This window comes from Rissa tridactyla, chromosome 9 (genome assembly GCF_028500815.1).
Source record: "Rissa tridactyla isolate bRisTri1 chromosome 9, bRisTri1.patW.cur.20221130, whole genome shotgun sequence".
NCBI lineage: Eukaryota > Metazoa > Chordata > Aves > Charadriiformes > Laridae > Rissa > Rissa tridactyla.
The window spans coordinates 2062076-2078981 of NC_071474.1; the positions used below are offsets into that span (position 1 = coordinate 2062076).

Genomic DNA, 16906 nt, shown 5'->3' on the forward strand with positions numbered 1-16906 from the left:
CTTACCCACCTTCACAACTGCAAACACTCCCAGGAAAAATATCTCCTGGCAGCTTTGCGAAATTCTCCTCACCCACTTGCCCCCGCACAGCTAAAGCTTTCTGACAGCCGAAGGAAATCTCGTTAGGGTTTGGTGGGGGTTTTTTTGGTTTTTTTTTTTTTTTTTCATTTTCATCAATTATTAGCGCAGCCGAGGATTCGCTCTGCCGTTGCTGCTGCACTGCTTTACGGCTGCTGGGCGTGAAACCTGTCTCCAAATGAGCTACTTTTATGGCCTTGGGCTAATAAAAGTTACCGAATAAAATTGCTTCTTCTTTACACTTTGGCCAAAAAGCGAAAGTTCAGCCTTTCCCCACCTGCTTCCTATGACCCATCCCCCCCCCCAAAAAAAAAAATGAGAAGGGACCCAGCTCCCACCTCACCCCTGCTTGCCCATTTCAGTGACAGCGAGGAGAAGGAGAGCACCAAGGAGGACAACTTCGCCCACCTGAATTTTCACCTGAAGTACGAAGCCGACCTGCTCTTCACCAGGTGCCTGTTTCCGAAGGGGATGCAGCTCATTGCTGGGGCAGGGGGGGGGAACCACACACACACGCATCCTTCGGGAAAACCAGTGCTGGCCTCGTGAGAGCTGTGTTCAAACAGAGCCCAGTGCAAACTGAGCTTTAATTTGGGGAATTTACCTAGAAAAGGGGCTGAAGGAACCATAAAATCAGGGGCATCCCGCTCAGCGGGTCCTTGGAAAAAATCAACAGCGAGAAGCAACAAGCTGCTGCGCTCGCACGATGTTTAAATGCGCACGTGTTATTAAATAGGCGTGAGGGCCATTTTTCTTTCAAGGGGAAAAAGTACTTATTGTAGGTAATAATGTTCATAACATGTGTTACTAGCCAGTGCCTGGGCTGGTAGCCATCCCACTAAAAAAAATCGTCTCACCAGAAGCTCGGCTGAGGGATGTGCATGGAAGGGTTTGGGCATCAACCGTAACTAAAGCAGAGAGCATCCTCGGTCCAAGGAGAGCCGGGAGCTAAGGCACAGACGATAATTTATTAACCTGATTACAAAAAAAAAAAAACTGTGGATCCCAGAACACATTCCCTGGCACTGCTTGCTGTAATTCTTAGCAGATTTTTGAGACCTTCAGTCATTTATTTTTTTTTTATTTTACACTAAAGGCAGTGGGGCACTGAAAATAAAATCACTTTAATACTTACAATTTATGGGAATCAGGGGATTCTCAATTTAACCAATATCAGAACCGCTCTTACGGGAGAAGGGAGAATTTGGAGGAAAAGCAACAGCACAAAAAAAATTAAAATGTGGGTACCGTTGCGGGGGGGGGAAAGAAAGGGGAAATCATTTCAAAGAGTTTGGGGGGGGTTTGGGCCACGTGCCCCATGACGTGACAGTGGTGAGCGTGCATTCCCCCCACGGGCGCTCCCGGCTGGTCCCAGGAGCACCCGTCACACGGTCCTGGCTCCTTCCCTCCCTTCCCAGCTGCGAGACAGAGATGTGATTGACCTCCCGAGATTCATACGGGACATTCAAACTGCCGACCGGGGCCTTGGATGGCTCTGTTATATTAAAAAAGCAAGAAAAATTCTACGACAAAAGGGAAAATGCTGCAGAAGCAGAATAGCCTGAAAATCCCCCGGTTTTTTTTGCACAAAGTGGAGCCAGGCCATAGTTTCTGTCCAAAATGGGGCCAGACAGACCTCAAGTCCTCTCCTTGAGGAACCTGCCTGCGGAGGGGCTGTTTGGGCTGAGCCCACCTCGTGACTTGTCATCCTTTGTCGCAACAGGGCGTCGAGCCTGGACTACTATGAAATCAGGTCCAACAGCTCCCTGGAGAGATACGACAGCATTGGCCCCCCCTTTCATTGCACCTTCAAGGTATGGAGGGGGTGTTAAACCGGCCGAGGGACCTTCCCCCCAAAGCACCATCCCGGAAATGGGATGTGCCAGGATCCCCCTGCTCGTCCCCATCCCTTGGGACACATCTCTGTCCTCTGCCCTCGCAGCTGCAGAATCTGGGCTTCTTCCCCGTGGAGGGGTTGACCATCAAGCTCACCGCCCCTGTGGCCACCCGGGCGGGCAACCGCCTCCTGCTCCTGAAGGAATTTGTGGTGGACCAGGTAGGAGGGGGGGTTCATCCCCGTTACGCACGTCTGGGTCCCTTCTGCACCAGGGAGGGACACCCCACAGTGGGGTCACCCCGTCCTTTTGCAAACACCCCCTGTGCTCACACCTGCAGGGACGGTCTTGGCTCGTGCCTGGACTTCTGCCTTTTGCATTCGCATGGCTGGAAACACGATAAATGGTAGCGGCCAAAGGGTTTAGTCCAAGTATTTCTCCGAGCCAGACCTCCCTCCAGTATGCAATGAATTCTTGAGGGTCTTGAAAGCGTTAGCGGTGCCTGGGGTCAACCGCAGGCTTGAGTGCCCGTAGGGTGGTGAGAGGGCTGGGAGCAGAGCCTGGGGCATCCCAAGCCTCCTGCCGCCCCGCGGGGCTCTCGTGCCAGTGATAGAAAGAGCCCGGCACAGGAGCCAGCGTGTTTACAGATGGGTTTGGCCTCGGTGGAGGCATTTTGTATTGCCAGCGCTGGCCAAGCCCCTGTGTCACCTGTGACACCCCGGCGCACGTGGCTGGCATCCAGGATAGGGCTCTCTGCCAGGCTGGGGAGAGGCTCAGCCACCAGCACCGGCAAAGCCCGGGGGGTGCCAGAATCACACAATCCCAGAGCGGTGGGGGTGGGAAGGGCCCTCTGGAGATCACCCAGTCCCACCCCCTGCCAGAGCAGGGTCACCCACAGCAGGTGGCACAGGAACGCCTCCAGGCGGGGTTGGGATGTCTCCAGAGACGGAGACTCCCCCACCTCTCTGGGCAGCCTGTGCCAGGGCTCTGCCACCCTCACAGCAAAGAAGTTCCTCCTCGTGTTTAGGTGGAACTTCCCATGGGAAAGTTTGTGCCCGTTACCCCTTGTCCTGTCGCTGGGCACCACTGAGAAGAGCCTGGCCCCATCCTCCTGACACCCCCCCTTTCAGTATTGATAAGCGTTGATAAGATCCCCCCTCAGCCGTCTTTTTTCCAGACGGAAAAGACCCAAATCCCTCAGCCTTTCTTCATCAGAGAGGTGTCCCAGTGCCCTCAGCATCTTGGTGGCCCTTTGCTGTCCCCTCTCCAGCAGTTCCCTGTCCTTCTTCCCCATCCCCCCCACTCACCAGGATGGGTGCTGAGCACGGGGCAGGACGCGGGGAGGCAGCCACCATGGTCCCCGTCCCCATGCTCGGAGCCCATCGGCTTCTCCTGCAGGAGAACACGACCTGCAACATCTGGGGAAACACCACTGACTACCGGAGGACGCCTGCCGAGGAGGACCTCTCCCGCACCCCCCACCTGGTAGGTGCCTTCGTGGGCCTGATCCTGGCCCTGGGCTCAGCCCTGCCGCCCCAGGCAGCCACCAAACCAGAGAGAAAGCTCCAGGCATGGGGATGCCCCACGGCCACGGGGGAGGATGGGTGGCCACTCCACCAGGGTTTGGATCTCGCTGCCCTCAGTGAGTGCTGGGGTTTCTGTCCCCTGCTCGGCGGCGATGCTCCCACAGCACAAACTTCTGCCCTTGCAGAACCACAGCAACTCTGACATCGTTTCCATCGACTGCAATGTGAAATTAGCCCCCAACGAGGAGATGAACTTCCACTTGCGTGGCAATCTGTGGATGAAGTCTCTGAAAGCAGTAAGTCCTCCTGAAGCAGGTGCATGGCTTTCGAGGAGAAATACCCCCAAGAGGCCCTTGCACCATGAAATCCTGTTGGTTTTTTGTGGTTTTTTTTTCCCCCTCTCCTGTGATTGCCTTCCCTCCCAGGAAGCCTGGGGGTGTGGGGGGTGATTTTTGCTTTCAAATCCCACATATTCTATTGGTGTGCGCATCCGACATCCCGCACAGCACCTCGTTATGGGGAATTTCATCTTGAGCAGTCCTTTTTGCTGCAATTTAGCCACGTTCCCTGTTTGATCTGCATTGTCCGTCCGTCCCCCGCCCCGGATGCAGCACACAGCATCCCCAGCAGGGATGCTAAGCTGGGGGCGAGCCACGACACCCAGCCGGGGTGCTGGGTCCTCTCCTGTGGCCGACACTCACACCCAGCATTTCTTTGTGCAGCTGAAGTTCAAGTCACTGAAGCTCACCATGAACGCCGCACTCCAGCGACGCTTTGGGAGCCCCTTCATCTTCCGCGAGGAGGACCCCAGCCGCCAGGTGAGCCCCCAGGCAGGACGGTCACACACGGACCTGGCAGCTCCGGGGACGCAGCAAAACCCTGCCCTGACCCCAGCGGGAAAAACCCTGCAGCCCGCAGAAGAACCATCCTGCCCCAGGCACCCAGCTCTGCAGAGCCCGGAGCGACTCGGTGCAGTTGTGGCTGGAGCCAGGCAGCTCTGGGCCCAGCACCACCGGATTCCACAGGGAAAACCTGAGCCCAATCACTGGTGCGTGGGGTGGGCGTTCTTCCCAGCAGCTCCAGCATCCTCCCAGAGGGATGCTCAGCATCCCCACCACCGCGCCGCCCCCCCGCCCCCGCTCCTGCCCACCTGGTTCTTGCACCCAGCAGCAGCCGCGTATTTGGATGCTCTTCCCTTGCAGATAACGTTTGAAATCTCCAAGCCGGAGGAGTCGCAGATCCCCATCTGGATCATCCTGGGGAGCACGTTAGGAGGCCTCCTGCTCCTGGCCCTGCTCGTCCTCGCGCTCTGGAAGGTGAGCAGCCCTTAAGCCACACGCGTTGGGGGCTCGGTGGAGACGCCCAGGTGTGGAGAGACCCCCCCCGGCCTCCCCAGCTCCGTGTCCACAGCCCCACAAGCCCCTCAACACCGCCAGGCATCACAAAAAGCTCCTCTAACCTCCACTTCCATATTATTTCTATTCAGGGTCCAAACCTCCCGGCAAGATCCCACTAAAAGACAGGCAGGTCCCAGCAATGAGCCGAAGTAACGGCGTGGGGTTGTTTTATTTTTTCTTATGTTTCTCTTTAATCCCTACAGCTTGGATTTTTTAAAAGCGGGAGCCGCCGGCGAGCGGCGGAGCGGGAGCGGAGCACCCAGGGGCTGGAGTGATGCTGCCGGGGGGCCACCAGGTCATCCCCCCCGCAAAACCTCGCCCCCTCCCAGCCCCTCGCCCGTCACGGAGCAGAGGTTCGCCTCCATGCCGAGGGATTCGGGTGCTGAGCTCGGGTTTGCATCGAGCTGAGAGTACACACACACACACACACACACGCACGACAAAAAAATAAATAAAATACCCCTACACATACCAAAAAATCCCCAGCCCCCTCCTCGCGGCCCCGTGCCACAGCGAGAGGAGCTTCACGCTGGGTTTGCAGGAGGTGGCCGTGGCGCGGGGACGGAGCGGCCACCGAAGCATCCCCCAAGTAACTTGGAGCAAACTACGGAGCTGCAAAACTCTTTTAAAAATAATATCCTTTAAAAAAAAAAAAAAAAACCAAACAAAAAAGGCTGAGCTGTAGCAAACCCCTGGGCTCTGCTGGCCCCGGCTCTCAAACTGCATTGCATTCGTTAACCGGAGCAATTGGGTGGAGATTTTAATTTGCCGCCTTCTTAATGCACTGAATACAAATGATAGCAAATTAAAGCACCTTAATGCAAATCTCCAGTGTCCAGCTGTACATACTTATTTTAAAAATATTTACCTGTTTAAGCAAAGGAGAAAAAAAAAAAACATTCAAAAAAAATTTAAAAAAAAAAAATAAATCAAAACCCAGTTTGGAGTGTTTTCTACAAACTGAGCAGTTTGGAAGAGCTTGTGTCCAGAAGGGTCCGCACGTGTATTATAATTGTACATACTCGGTGTCACGCGAAACCGGATGATCGGTGCTGTTTGACAAAAATCTTTCTTTTTGCATAATAGAATTATTTATGCTAATAATAATTTTATGGATGAAAAAAAAAAAAAAAGAAAGCATATGTCCGCCGGATGTGTAATGAAGTTTGTTAAATACTGTCCTAGTATTTTTTAAGGATTAAAAATACAGTATTTTAAAAAAAAAAAACCAAACCAACATTGCTTAGCCTCCCCTGCCATTCTGTGCTAGCCCACTTTCACGGCTCCGCTGGGTACCGGGGGGGCGATGCTCACACCCCTCTGGGATGCAGCAGAGGAGGACCGGGGTGGGGGGGGCTCAGACTTTTTCCTCCACTTATTTATTGTGGGATGCAGGATTTTGCAGCCTGGTTTTAAAGGGATGCTGTGGGGTGGGACACGCAGCTGGGGGGTGGGGGGGAGGGGGTCGGTCTTTGTGAGCCCGGAGGAAGGCGTGCTGCAAAATTGTGTAAAATTGTATCATCCATTGGATAAAATGGGGGGGGGGGGGAAATCTGATTTATTTTTTTTTCCCTACTGCTACCATCCTCGCCTTGAATGGGAGTTGTTAATGTCAGAGTTTTGGGCTGATTCACGTCTTGGCTGTCCCGGGGGGGCCTGGCTGGGGTGCAGGGCTACCCCAGAGAACCGAAAGGCTACCCCGGAGAGCTGAAATCCCAGTGCAGGTATCAGGTTGGGTGCTTGGGGCTCCACGAGTCCAGGGCAATGCTGGCACTGCCAGCCCTCCCATGGCCCCAGAGAGACCAAATTTTGCAGATCTATTTTCCCCCCCCCGCCCTTCATGCTCAACCAATTTTTCCTTATGGCTGTTGCAAGCACAGAGGCAGGACGCATGAGGACTGCTGCTGGTGCCTTTCCAGCCGTTTATTGCTAGGGGGAAATAAAAAAAAAAAATTAACCAAGTGCTTTCCAAAGCTTTGCCTAAAAGCATCTCAGCCCCTGGTGCTATGAAAAAAGCAGTCGCTCGTCTCCCTCCCTCCCTCCCCAGGCTTTGGAGAAGGTCAGCAAGGGCTGGGCAGGATCCTTCAGCTGCGGGTGGAGGGATGGGGGGGGTGGGGGGTGCCCTCCCAGTGCCATCCGGCTCCGGAGTCGCTTATAAGCCTATACACATGCGTGAGTGTGTATGTATTTTATGTTCTTTCTCTCTTTTTATATATATATATATGTCTGCATGCGTCTATATACCCTCCAGCTTTGGGAAGCCATCCTTGCAGGCAAGACGATACACCAGCTTGGGGGTGCGCGTGTGTGCGGAGGGGGTTTACACGTATGTGTTTACGTGTGAATGGGTATTTTTACATATATATGTGTGTGTGTTTCTTTGAGAGAGCATCTCCAGCCTCCAGCTTTGGGAAGCTGCGCTCGCAGGGGACGCTGCGCCAGCTAGGATCTGTCTGCGCCTGTACTTGTGCACATATACATCTAGGTGCGTGCGCTTCTGTATGTGTGTGTATATAAAAAAGTGTCTGCATATATATGTAGGCATATATATGTGTGTGCATGTATATATGCATTTGTATGCGTACACGCACACGCATACATATGAATAAATATACTGCTATACCGTCCCTCTACACACACCTCCCGCCCAGCAGCATCCCAGGGCCCCGAGCAGCGGCTGTTGCCGCCCGGTACCCGCTGCCTGTCCCCAGCCCGGGCGGGGGGTCATCCCTCGCCCCAGACAGAGGGTTGGTGTGGGACAGTCGCTCTGCGCCCCCGCGGGAAGGGAAGCTGCGCTTTCCTTCCCATTCAGTCACAACACTCCAGGAACGCAACTCCCGTTGCTCCCAACAGCGGGTGCCATGGGACACGAGCCCTGCCGTGGGCTTTTCCTTACCCACACCTGGCATCGAAGCATCAGCACTTCTCTGTCTGTGGGTTAAAACATCAAGAGGGTTTGCAGCTACTGAGAACGTGCTTAAAGCTACTTACACCAACAGCCTGTAGCAATTTAACTCAAAACAGTGCAGGCACGGTTGGACTCGATGGTCTTAAAGGTCTTTTCCATCCCAATGATTCTATGATTCAAAGTAGTTAAGCTGCTCAGCGCAGTTACTTGGGGGGGGTCACAAATTCATGCTCGCATCAGGGGAAACCTCAGTAAAACGAGGGTAAAACCCGCCTCGTCTGACTCCAACAACAAGAAGCGGCTCTTGCCATCTTCAGGTAAACTTATTAATTAATTCTGCACCTTGACATATCCCGAAGAGGATGGCAAAGCTCCAGCCAGGGCCTGATCCAGCAAACCCTGGTGTGAACGCAGAGGGGGGGACTGGAGCAAATGGGCACCGCTGACACGGGGCGGGGGACAGGGCTTGAGGTGGGGGGGGTGCCCACAGAGCCACCACCGGGCTGGCACAGGGCACCAGCGGCAGCGATGGGGCTGCTGCGCAATCCCTGCCAAACACAAAACCCGAGTCCCATAGCTCGCAAAAAAAACCAAAACAAAAAAAGCCCTGCATCGCGTTTTCAGAGAACAGTTTTCTTTACTAAGCCAAGTGCTTTCCGCTGCTGCTGCTGCTCTGGGGTAGGGCTGAGCGGCGTTTGCCTCCGCAGGGATGCAGAAGCCTAGGGAACAAATAAGTGAAAGACTGAGATTCTCCCGCAGCTGCACGCTGCCAGAAGCAGCCAGGGCTCTCATCACCACCTACAGAGCGCGGTTTAAGCGTAGCTGACCCAAAGCCGAGCACATGAAATGCCAGCAGCAGCTCCCCAGGTGCGCGCTGGTGCTGCCCTTCTGCTTGGGCTCGCCTCCCTGAGCGCATCCCTCCGGACAGAAGGGCCGAAACTCCAGGTTTGCCAAGGGTTTGCATCCCAGCGAGCACGGGCTGGCCTCGGGAAGGTGTATTTTTTTAAAAGGCAGTCTGGTCTCCGACAGCAGCTCTCTGCGCAGAGTCAGCTCTATAAATAACAGACCACCGCCTACGGGCACGCACACACCTCGTCCCTGGCAGAGGGGACGTCACGCAGCTCCTTCTTCCCCGTGAAAGGAGCACCTGTGGGGTCTGTACAGATTTTTATCAAGAGCTTTAAACGACTCCCACAGAGAGCGAGCATGCTCTTTCAGCTTTTAATGCTTGAAAAAAGAAATTTCCAGACGGAGAAGAGGGAAGCTCCCAGGACGCCAAGAGCCGTTGACGGACTCTGCTGCACCCACGGGCGTGCAGAAACAGGCACCCACCGTTTTTTCCTATCCTTTGGCCAAGACGTTTTACTGCCACAGCGAAGGCAGGAGAACAGCACATGGATGATGCCACCTTCCCTGGCCACAGACAAGCAGGAACCCGTCTTCAACAGGAACAGGGCGAAGACCCGGGACCACACCTGAGCCAGGAGCGGCATCAGCTGCTCCGTCCACGGCACAGAACTTCCCCCTCTCCATAAAGTACTTTGCGATCTGCTGACAAGAAGTTTTACTGCTGCTTCTGGGTAACGGCATCCTCTCTCTTCAGGTCTTCGCACATTGAAACCATGCCAGGAACGGCACAAACCAAGCAGAACCTCAGCAAATATCCTGCAATGGAGCCAAAAGCGGGAGAGGATCAGAACGAAGCTACAGGAAGGGAGGAAGGAGCAGCTTTTCCACAAGATCGTTTGGTGTAGCGTTTTTTTCTTATTAAAAAAGCAAAATCATGGGAGGAGCAGCTTCCTTCACCTTATTATTACCTACAGATACTTCAAGCACGCACATTTGTTCCAAGAACAGTTTTATACGGGTATTTCACATGAACGCAACACTTAGATTACTCCATGTCAGAAACAGGTCCTGAGGAAACAAAAAAAAAAAAAAAAAACCACAGTGCAAGGAAATACCGTCCTAATCAATGATCCAGCAGCTCCAAACGATCCCCAGTGCAGAACGCTTTCTTGTACGGCAAGCAGTGTGAGTCGCTCCAAGTCTTCGGCCCTCTCCCCTCTTTGCCCCGACTCTCCCGAGTCAAACAGGCTCCAGACCCACTGACTCCCAGTTTTGAGTACGTGCACATCCCGAATTGCACATGTGCGAGGGCAAAAAGGAACAGCGAGGCATCAGAGCTCTGTTTGACGCACGTGGCACGGTACAACAGAAGACTTTTTTCCTGTAACATACGCATACTGGTTCGTGTATTGGTTAATTTTAACCGAGTCAGCTACCAGCAACTTCACGAGCTAAATAATAATCACCTGGTGCGTGTTCTCAAGTCGTTCGAGTTTCAGGTTCAGACACAATCCCAAAACGTGAGACCCAACGCATGAAAGGCATTCCCCTCTTCTCCCCATCAGCCCCAGCCACTTAAACGGGTTTTTAGGGTTTTTTTGGCATTTCCAACAACCAGGCCAAAAATCGCCACTGTAAACTCTCAGCAAAATACAAAACCGCAGCTTTTCTAATGACTTCAGGATACACCTCAGCAGGCGGGAGGAAGACATTTCGGCTAACGACCGACAGGAACACGGACACCTTCCCAACCGTTTGACAACATCCACTTGGCGAATAAGGCCCCAGGTGGCTGAATTTGGCTTTGCCGTTCTGCGAGAGTCATGGTTTTTAAGTGCAGCAGCCCAACCTACCCGAGATCCAAGCGACAGACGCACTTCGCATTTCAGGAGCTAGTTTCTAGCAGACTAAAAATCGCCAGCTTCAAAGACAGGGTATTTCTAAAGCTTTTCCCTCGAAGGAGAGACAACGGTACCAGACAATCTAAGCAGCGCTGTTCCGCTTGGCACTAGACAAAAATTACAGAGTTACAAGCTAATTCCACATTCAATGTTTATTTATTTGCAATACAAATAGAAACGTGTGCCCAAATCTCACCTTAAAGTTCTACCCAGATTGTTTAAAAAAAACCTACAGAACATTCTTTCATCATCTGACAGTTAAAAAGCTGCATTTAAAATAAACAGAGTTCTCAGTAGCCTGTCAAAACAAGTGACATTTTACTGTCGGAGTATCTGCAACTTCTACCAAGGAGAAGTACTTTCTCAAGCAACAGCGGTATTATACAATCAGTTGCTTATCATAAAAGGTCTTATGATAGGACAATTTTTTAAAAATCAGTTTCAATAGAGATTTTCATCATGAAAGGAGTAAAAATCATGAAAAATCCTCAAGTCCAATTCAGGGAGGCACAGACTCCACGCTCATTGGGAAAGCCAGTTTCAAGCAGTATCCCGCTCCAAAGGAAGACTCTCTTTGGCGACAGACTACTCCATTAGGAAGATACAGCATTTGGAATCCAAGAGTGCAGTTTTACATACTTTGAGTCAAAAAGGTGCATGTTGATCATTGAAACAGCAACAAAACAAAAAAAAAAAACCCAAGTTAAAAGCATTTTGAAATGTTGGGACACACACAAACACAAATACCCTATCAATTTTCTAGGTATCCATGCATGATCTTTATATATGAGCAACTTAGCTACATCAAAAGAAACCATGATTCTGGTTCATTTCGGTCAATGTGCAAGTTCCTTTTTCAAAAGTTATTCAATACTTACTGTAGTAGTGTACACAAAGAGCTTGATATTTCAACTATTATTAGATGAACGTACCATAGCTGAATTTAAACCTGTATTTCCTAACAGAGCATTCCATACGTCTGTAGCTGTTGATAACTGCTGTTCAAAATTTAATTTAAAAAAAAAAAAAAAAAAAAAAAAAACAAAAACCCCAAACAACACAACTTTAAAAAGTTACCAACACCTTCAGCATTAACTGAAAGGCATAAAAAGATGGTGAGGTATGAGAGCAACGGACAGCTCTGTACGTTGAGACTTCACTTTTAACCAACTGCCACATAATTTCCGATTGTTCTTTCCCACCTCATTCCAAGAAGTTTTAAAATTTGCAAAGCTCCTGCCTGGGTAGCGCGGTGACACGGGCTCTCAGAGGTGCCTTTGTAAAAAAACTACCTGAAGCATTCGGCTGCAAATCGTAAGTAGAGATGTGTACTGGAAACAAAACACTCTGCACGAGTTACATTGGGATTCTTTTCATTTTGTTTATAAAAACAAGACATAATGAAGCCATTTTTTTTAATCAAAAGAAATGACCAAAATTCCAAACATCGGATTTTGACTACAGGAAAAGGATGTGGCTTTTTTCCCCCCCTGCAAGATCTGCATGAGACCTGAGGCTGCAGACCAGAGGAACCCAAAACCAAAAGAACAGAGGAAAAACAACTCCATGTATACATGTGTATTCTGCTGTCTGCAATTATGTCGTCCCGAGATAGCACCACCACGAAAAGATTTTATGTAGCCTAGTGAAACTTCACAAATTCTTCCAGAGTTCTGGGGATCTGGTTTTGGTAGCTGATGTTATAGATCCGTACTGCTCGGGCAGCCAGGCACTTGAGACTCAGCTTCATTTGAGTTTTAAGGAGTATTTCAGACACCCCCGTCGTACTTTTATCAAGAGGGGTTTTCTTCTGCTTATTCGTCATGTCTGTATGAGCACCAGCCTCCACCAGGCTAATGATGATGGAATGCAACGTCAAGAAGTCACTGATGGGCCTGTGGTATTGGACAATGATGTGGAGCGGACTATTTCCTTCGTTGTCCACAGCGTTCACGTCAGCACCACAATCTAGCAAGAGTTTTGTGACAAGCGCGTTGGGAAAGCTGCAGACATCGTTCGTGTGGAAGTCGTCAACCGGCGTACTGGAATTGACAGCGTGATGCAGCAAACTGGAGCCATCCCGAGTTCTGGGATCGAGGTGGATCAGGTTATAAATCTGTTTGTTGATGCGCGACTGATCCTCTTCACTGCACTGAGTCTTGGTAGAGATGCAGACTAAGTAGAGAAAGGTAAAAATGTTGCATTCGTAGTTGTCCATGGCTGTGTGGATGTCAGAGTCTTGGGTGGTTTTGATCCGGGACATGCCTTGTTCTATTTCCAAGACGCTGCACCTCAGAACGCTCTCGATGTCCTTGGCCTTAACGGGCTCGTTTAAGTGTATCATCTGAGAAAAGACTTGAGCAAACCTCAGAAGGTCCTTATGAGTGTTCCTGTTGCCTTTTTGCCTTAGATGCAACGCATGCAGCCATAGCTTGATACACTGTTCAAACTCCATGTTATCTGCATAAACAGCCCCCCGGTAAATAATGGGGTGAGAAACATCGATATTGTCCGAGCCAAGAATTCTTTCTCGCACAATGAGGCCTTCCATGTGAAGGGCATCTCTGTCCTGCCTAATAGACTCTAATTCCTGAGGAGTCCTGCATTCGGTCCTGTTTCCATAAGCTTCAATTTGTGGAAGAACTTCTTTTTCAATTATATTCTCGCTGTCTCGGTACCTCTCCAGCATCGCTAAATATAAATAGTGGTAAGTCTTCATTATATCATAGTTTTCTCTGTCATTTGCAAATGAGGCACCCAGAAGTTCCAGAGCTTCAATCCGGCTTCTCCTATCGCAGTCGGCGTGAGCAAGCAGCAGCTCTACAACATCGGCCTTGCAGCTCTCGGCAGCCACTTTCAGTGGAGTCATCCCATGGCCGTTCACCATCATCGCCGCCTTCCACTTGACCAGTTCCCTCACGATTTCCAAGTGGCCGGCTTCGGCCGCGAAGTGCAAGGCCGTGGCACCACAGTGGGCTTTGGCGTTGGGATCGGCGTGCTGCTCCAGGAGGTACCTCACCACGTCCGTGTGGCCTTTGTAAGCCGCGATCATAAGGCAAGTGTTGTCGTACTTGTTGGCAATGCTGATGTTGGCATTGTTTTCTACCAGGTATTTCACAATGTCCAGTCTGCCATCGAAACACGCAGCCCGCAGGGGAGTCGAGTTGGTCACCGTAGTGTGATTCACGTTGGCGCCGTGACTCACCAGCAGCTTGACTACTTCAAAGTGGCCGGCTCCTGCCGCACACCAGAGAGCTGTGGCTCCATCAATGACAAAGCTAAAAACGTAAAGACAGAAACAAGCAGTTAAACTGATACTCCTTCAAAAGCATCTTCCACGGGCAGCCGAGCAGTACGCAACGGGCACGGGCAGACCCAGCCATTAAAGGATATTTCGCAGCCATCCTATTTCTGTGCTTCAAGGAGCTTACTGGGATAGCCAAGGTAAAAGAATGAGAGGCTCATCAAGCACACAGACCTCCCGAAGGAAGAAGCGTTGGAAGTTGAAACTTCAAAGCAGCCAGGGGATTTGGCCACATTTTGCACTAGTACTTCCCGGGCTGCTTTGAAGATCCTACCTGCAAGCTCCAGCCCTCAGCCTACTGAGGTCTCGGGAAGAATAGTTACAAGAATTATCGCTGCTTTGATCCCCTGTGCCAGAAACTGACAAATGGAAGAAAGACAGAAAACTTAAAATTCACATATTGACACAAAAAAACAAACTGCGTAGCTATATGATGCACTGGGCCTGGCAGCAAAGCTGGCTTAAGAATTTTGTATCACTTCTTTTTTTTCCCTGCACTGCAAAATTGCCACCGTTTCCTTTGCGACGATACTTCTTGTTCAAGAGACGACGCCGTAAAACAGACCAGCAGTTTGGTTACACAAATGGAACTCCAGAAATAAAAAGAAAATTAAAAAGCTGAAGTTTTTCTGAGCTGGGCTGTTTCAGAGACCTGTTTTACATCACGGCCTTGTAGACAGCTTGCTGGCACTCGTAAATGAGGGGACAGTTAACTTTAGCAAAGCATCACAGTTTCCTAAGCTGTTCTCATTCCCAAACCCAGCACGTCGTGTAGCTACAAAGATAAAGGCCGATGTCCTTCCCGTTCGCCTGATTTTTGAAGTAGCACTTAAATGTAGAAACAGGCGGCATCCACACTGCAGCTGATACACGCTCAAGGCACATCGCAAATCACAGAGGATCACAAATCACAAATATCCTATTTCCATATGTCCAAACAGTCACGTTTTCCAAAGTTAAAATATCATAAGACACTGACTTAATTTTAACTTTAGCGGCAATTTTTGCCATTTTATGAAGCTCTCGCGTAGCTCAACGGGAATAGTTGTGTGGCTGTTTGTAAATCCAACACCTCTAGACAACGCTTCAGAGGTCATTTAAGAGCTCCGGCATGCGGAGGTGCCTACACCTTTATTCACAGTAAGAAGTTCCTTATTTTGTAAATAATCACATCAAAATACTTTTTTTTTAAAACAGGAGGAAAAGTCAGGGCCTAGGATTTGCTAACGAACACGGGGTGATTTATTGGTACTCTACGGGTACATTTTTACAAGTCAAAAGCCCAGAGCCCAAACAAGCGGAGCTGCTGTGCCACCTCATCTGAAGAAGGCAGCAGACAACGGGGGGATCACATGCCTCCTCTCTTCTCAGCAGGCTGCGACTCCCACTGTGCCCATTGTGCCTCAGACAACACCTCCTTTAATCCGCAGCAGGCAGAGGCTCCGACAAGCAGATCGCCATTCCATCAAGGCACAGCTCGAGAAACGAGAAAATTCAGCAGTAGAGGGGGGGGCTGACAGCCCTTCCTATCGCTTTCTGTCAACAGACTCCATTCCTTTAACTAAACCCGGGGCAGACCTCACCCTAGGTATTCTCGACCAGTTTTTGCTTGTGAAAAAAAGGGCTGGAAGAGAAGAGGAAGAAAGAAAAAAAAAAAAAAACACGCAGGGAAGTCGGTTCCTCCCCCTTCATTCAGCATGTAAGGACCAAGCCAGTCTTTCCCTGGGCCAGGTGGAGCTGCACAGGCACGACTCCAGCTCATCAAGTAGGAGTCAGATGAAAGATATCCGCGGGGACCCATTACCATCCCTCTCGCTCAGTATCTGATGTGAGCTCTCCTCTCCGTGCAAGCTACCTGCGAAACCTGAAGCTGTTCTAAAGACCACGATTAGTCAGCCTTAGGTTTAAGACTGACATACAGGCAAGAACTTCACGAAGCACTGTGGGAGATTTTAAAAACATTCCTCCTGCCTTCTGGAACAGCAGCACACCACGGGCCCAGGGACAATGCTCTGGGAAATTGCTGCCAGGCTGCTCTGCAAACCGCCCCGGACAGGTCCCAGGTGAACATCAGGCACTCCCTGCCCTCCCTTTCTTCTCTTCCCATCCTAAAACGCCACATTTTGGTCCCAGCCGTCCCATACGTTGTCTCCGTGAGGCAAGGAAGGGATGTCCCTTGGGATGCCTGGGCTGGACACTGAAAAACCCTCAATTTGAGTACACAAAGGGCTGGCTCCCGGTATGCAGGTACCAACCCACCCTGACCCAATGCCTGCTGTCACCCGTGGCAGCGAGCAATGTCACGGAAAAGCCCATTTTGGCACAGCGGGAGAGAACACAAGGTGACCTGCTCACCAAGGGGAAACTCACTGAGGTCTCTAAGCTACGCCAAGTATTGTTCTGTCTACGGTTTCAGGTGAGAGGTCTCAGAAGGGTGTTTACAGCTCCTAAAGCACCATGTGCAGGACCTCAAATGGAAAAGGCATTTTTAACAGCTAATAAAGCAACTTTCTCAGTGAGAAGCAGAGCCTGGAGCGCCTGCGTCGTGCCGGTACCGACACCGAGGCCTGGCCGGCGGGCAGCGAGCCCTACATACCCGTCGAAGCGGACAGTGCCGGTCTGCTGGGTCTGGACGCGGTAGTGCTCGAGGAGCAGGCGGACCACCTTGGTGTGGCCGTTTCGGGCGGCGATGATGAGCGGCGTGGAGCGCTGCCCGCCGTGCTGGCTGACGTACCCCAGCAGGTACTTGATGTCGCTCTCGGAGCGGTTGAGGAGCAGGGCAGCCAGGGTCAGCACTCGCCCCTCGCTCGCCGCCTTGTACACGTACCCGGCCAGCCCCTCCATCGCCGCCTCCTCCTCCTCCCGGCTGCGGCCCCGACGACCGGGCCGGCCCCGCTCGGGCCTGCCGGCCTGCCCCGCCGCCGGGGCGGCCTCTCCCTCCGCCTCCTCCTCCGTCCTGCCTCGGTGCCCGGCGGGGGGCACATGCGGCCCCCCCGGGGCCAGCCGCCCCCCGGGCCCGGCGGCGAGGCGGGGCAGCCCCAGCGCCCTCCGCCGCCTCACCCGCCCCGCCACCCCCCACCGCCCATCCCCGCCCCGGCCGCGCCGCCG

General features: G+C 51.6%; 2 protein-coding genes and 1 long non-coding RNA gene across 3 annotated transcripts in view; 1 reads left to right on the forward strand and 2 right to left on the reverse strand.

Annotated features, from left to right (window-relative positions):
- ITGA11 (integrin subunit alpha 11) overlaps positions 1–5311 on the forward strand; it is a 51205-nt gene extending 45894 nt beyond the window's left edge. The window contains exons 23-30 of the mRNA XM_054214347.1: positions 441–530; positions 1802–1892; positions 2021–2134; positions 3312–3398; positions 3625–3735; positions 4162–4257; positions 4642–4755; positions 5040–5311. Of these exons, the coding sequence (XP_054070322.1) occupies positions 441–530; positions 1802–1892; positions 2021–2134; positions 3312–3398; positions 3625–3735; positions 4162–4257; positions 4642–4755; positions 5040–5111 (775 nt within the window). The 3' untranslated portion in view covers positions 5112–5311. The remainder of the gene's footprint in view (positions 1–440; positions 531–1801; positions 1893–2020; positions 2135–3311; positions 3399–3624; positions 3736–4161; positions 4258–4641; positions 4756–5039) is intronic.
- A 3640-nt stretch (positions 5312–8951) lies between these two features.
- Positions 8952–10598, reverse strand: LOC128915071 (uncharacterized). Its single transcript, XR_008468515.1, has 2 exons — positions 10447–10598; positions 8952–9974 (listed from the first exon to the last, which is right to left on the reverse strand). It is a non-coding gene; the product is annotated as an uncharacterized LOC128915071 (long non-coding RNA).
- A 30-nt stretch (positions 10599–10628) lies between these two features.
- On the reverse strand, positions 10629–16835 carry FEM1B (fem-1 homolog B). The gene is made up of 2 exons (XM_054214880.1): positions 16395–16835; positions 10629–13772 (listed from the first exon to the last, which is right to left on the reverse strand). Exons 1-2 carry the CDS (start codon positions 16640–16642, stop codon positions 12137–12139), a joined length of 1884 nt encoding a protein of 627 aa, XP_054070855.1. The 5' UTR covers positions 16643–16835; the 3' UTR covers positions 10629–12136.
- Between the last annotated feature and the right edge of the window lie 71 nt (positions 16836–16906).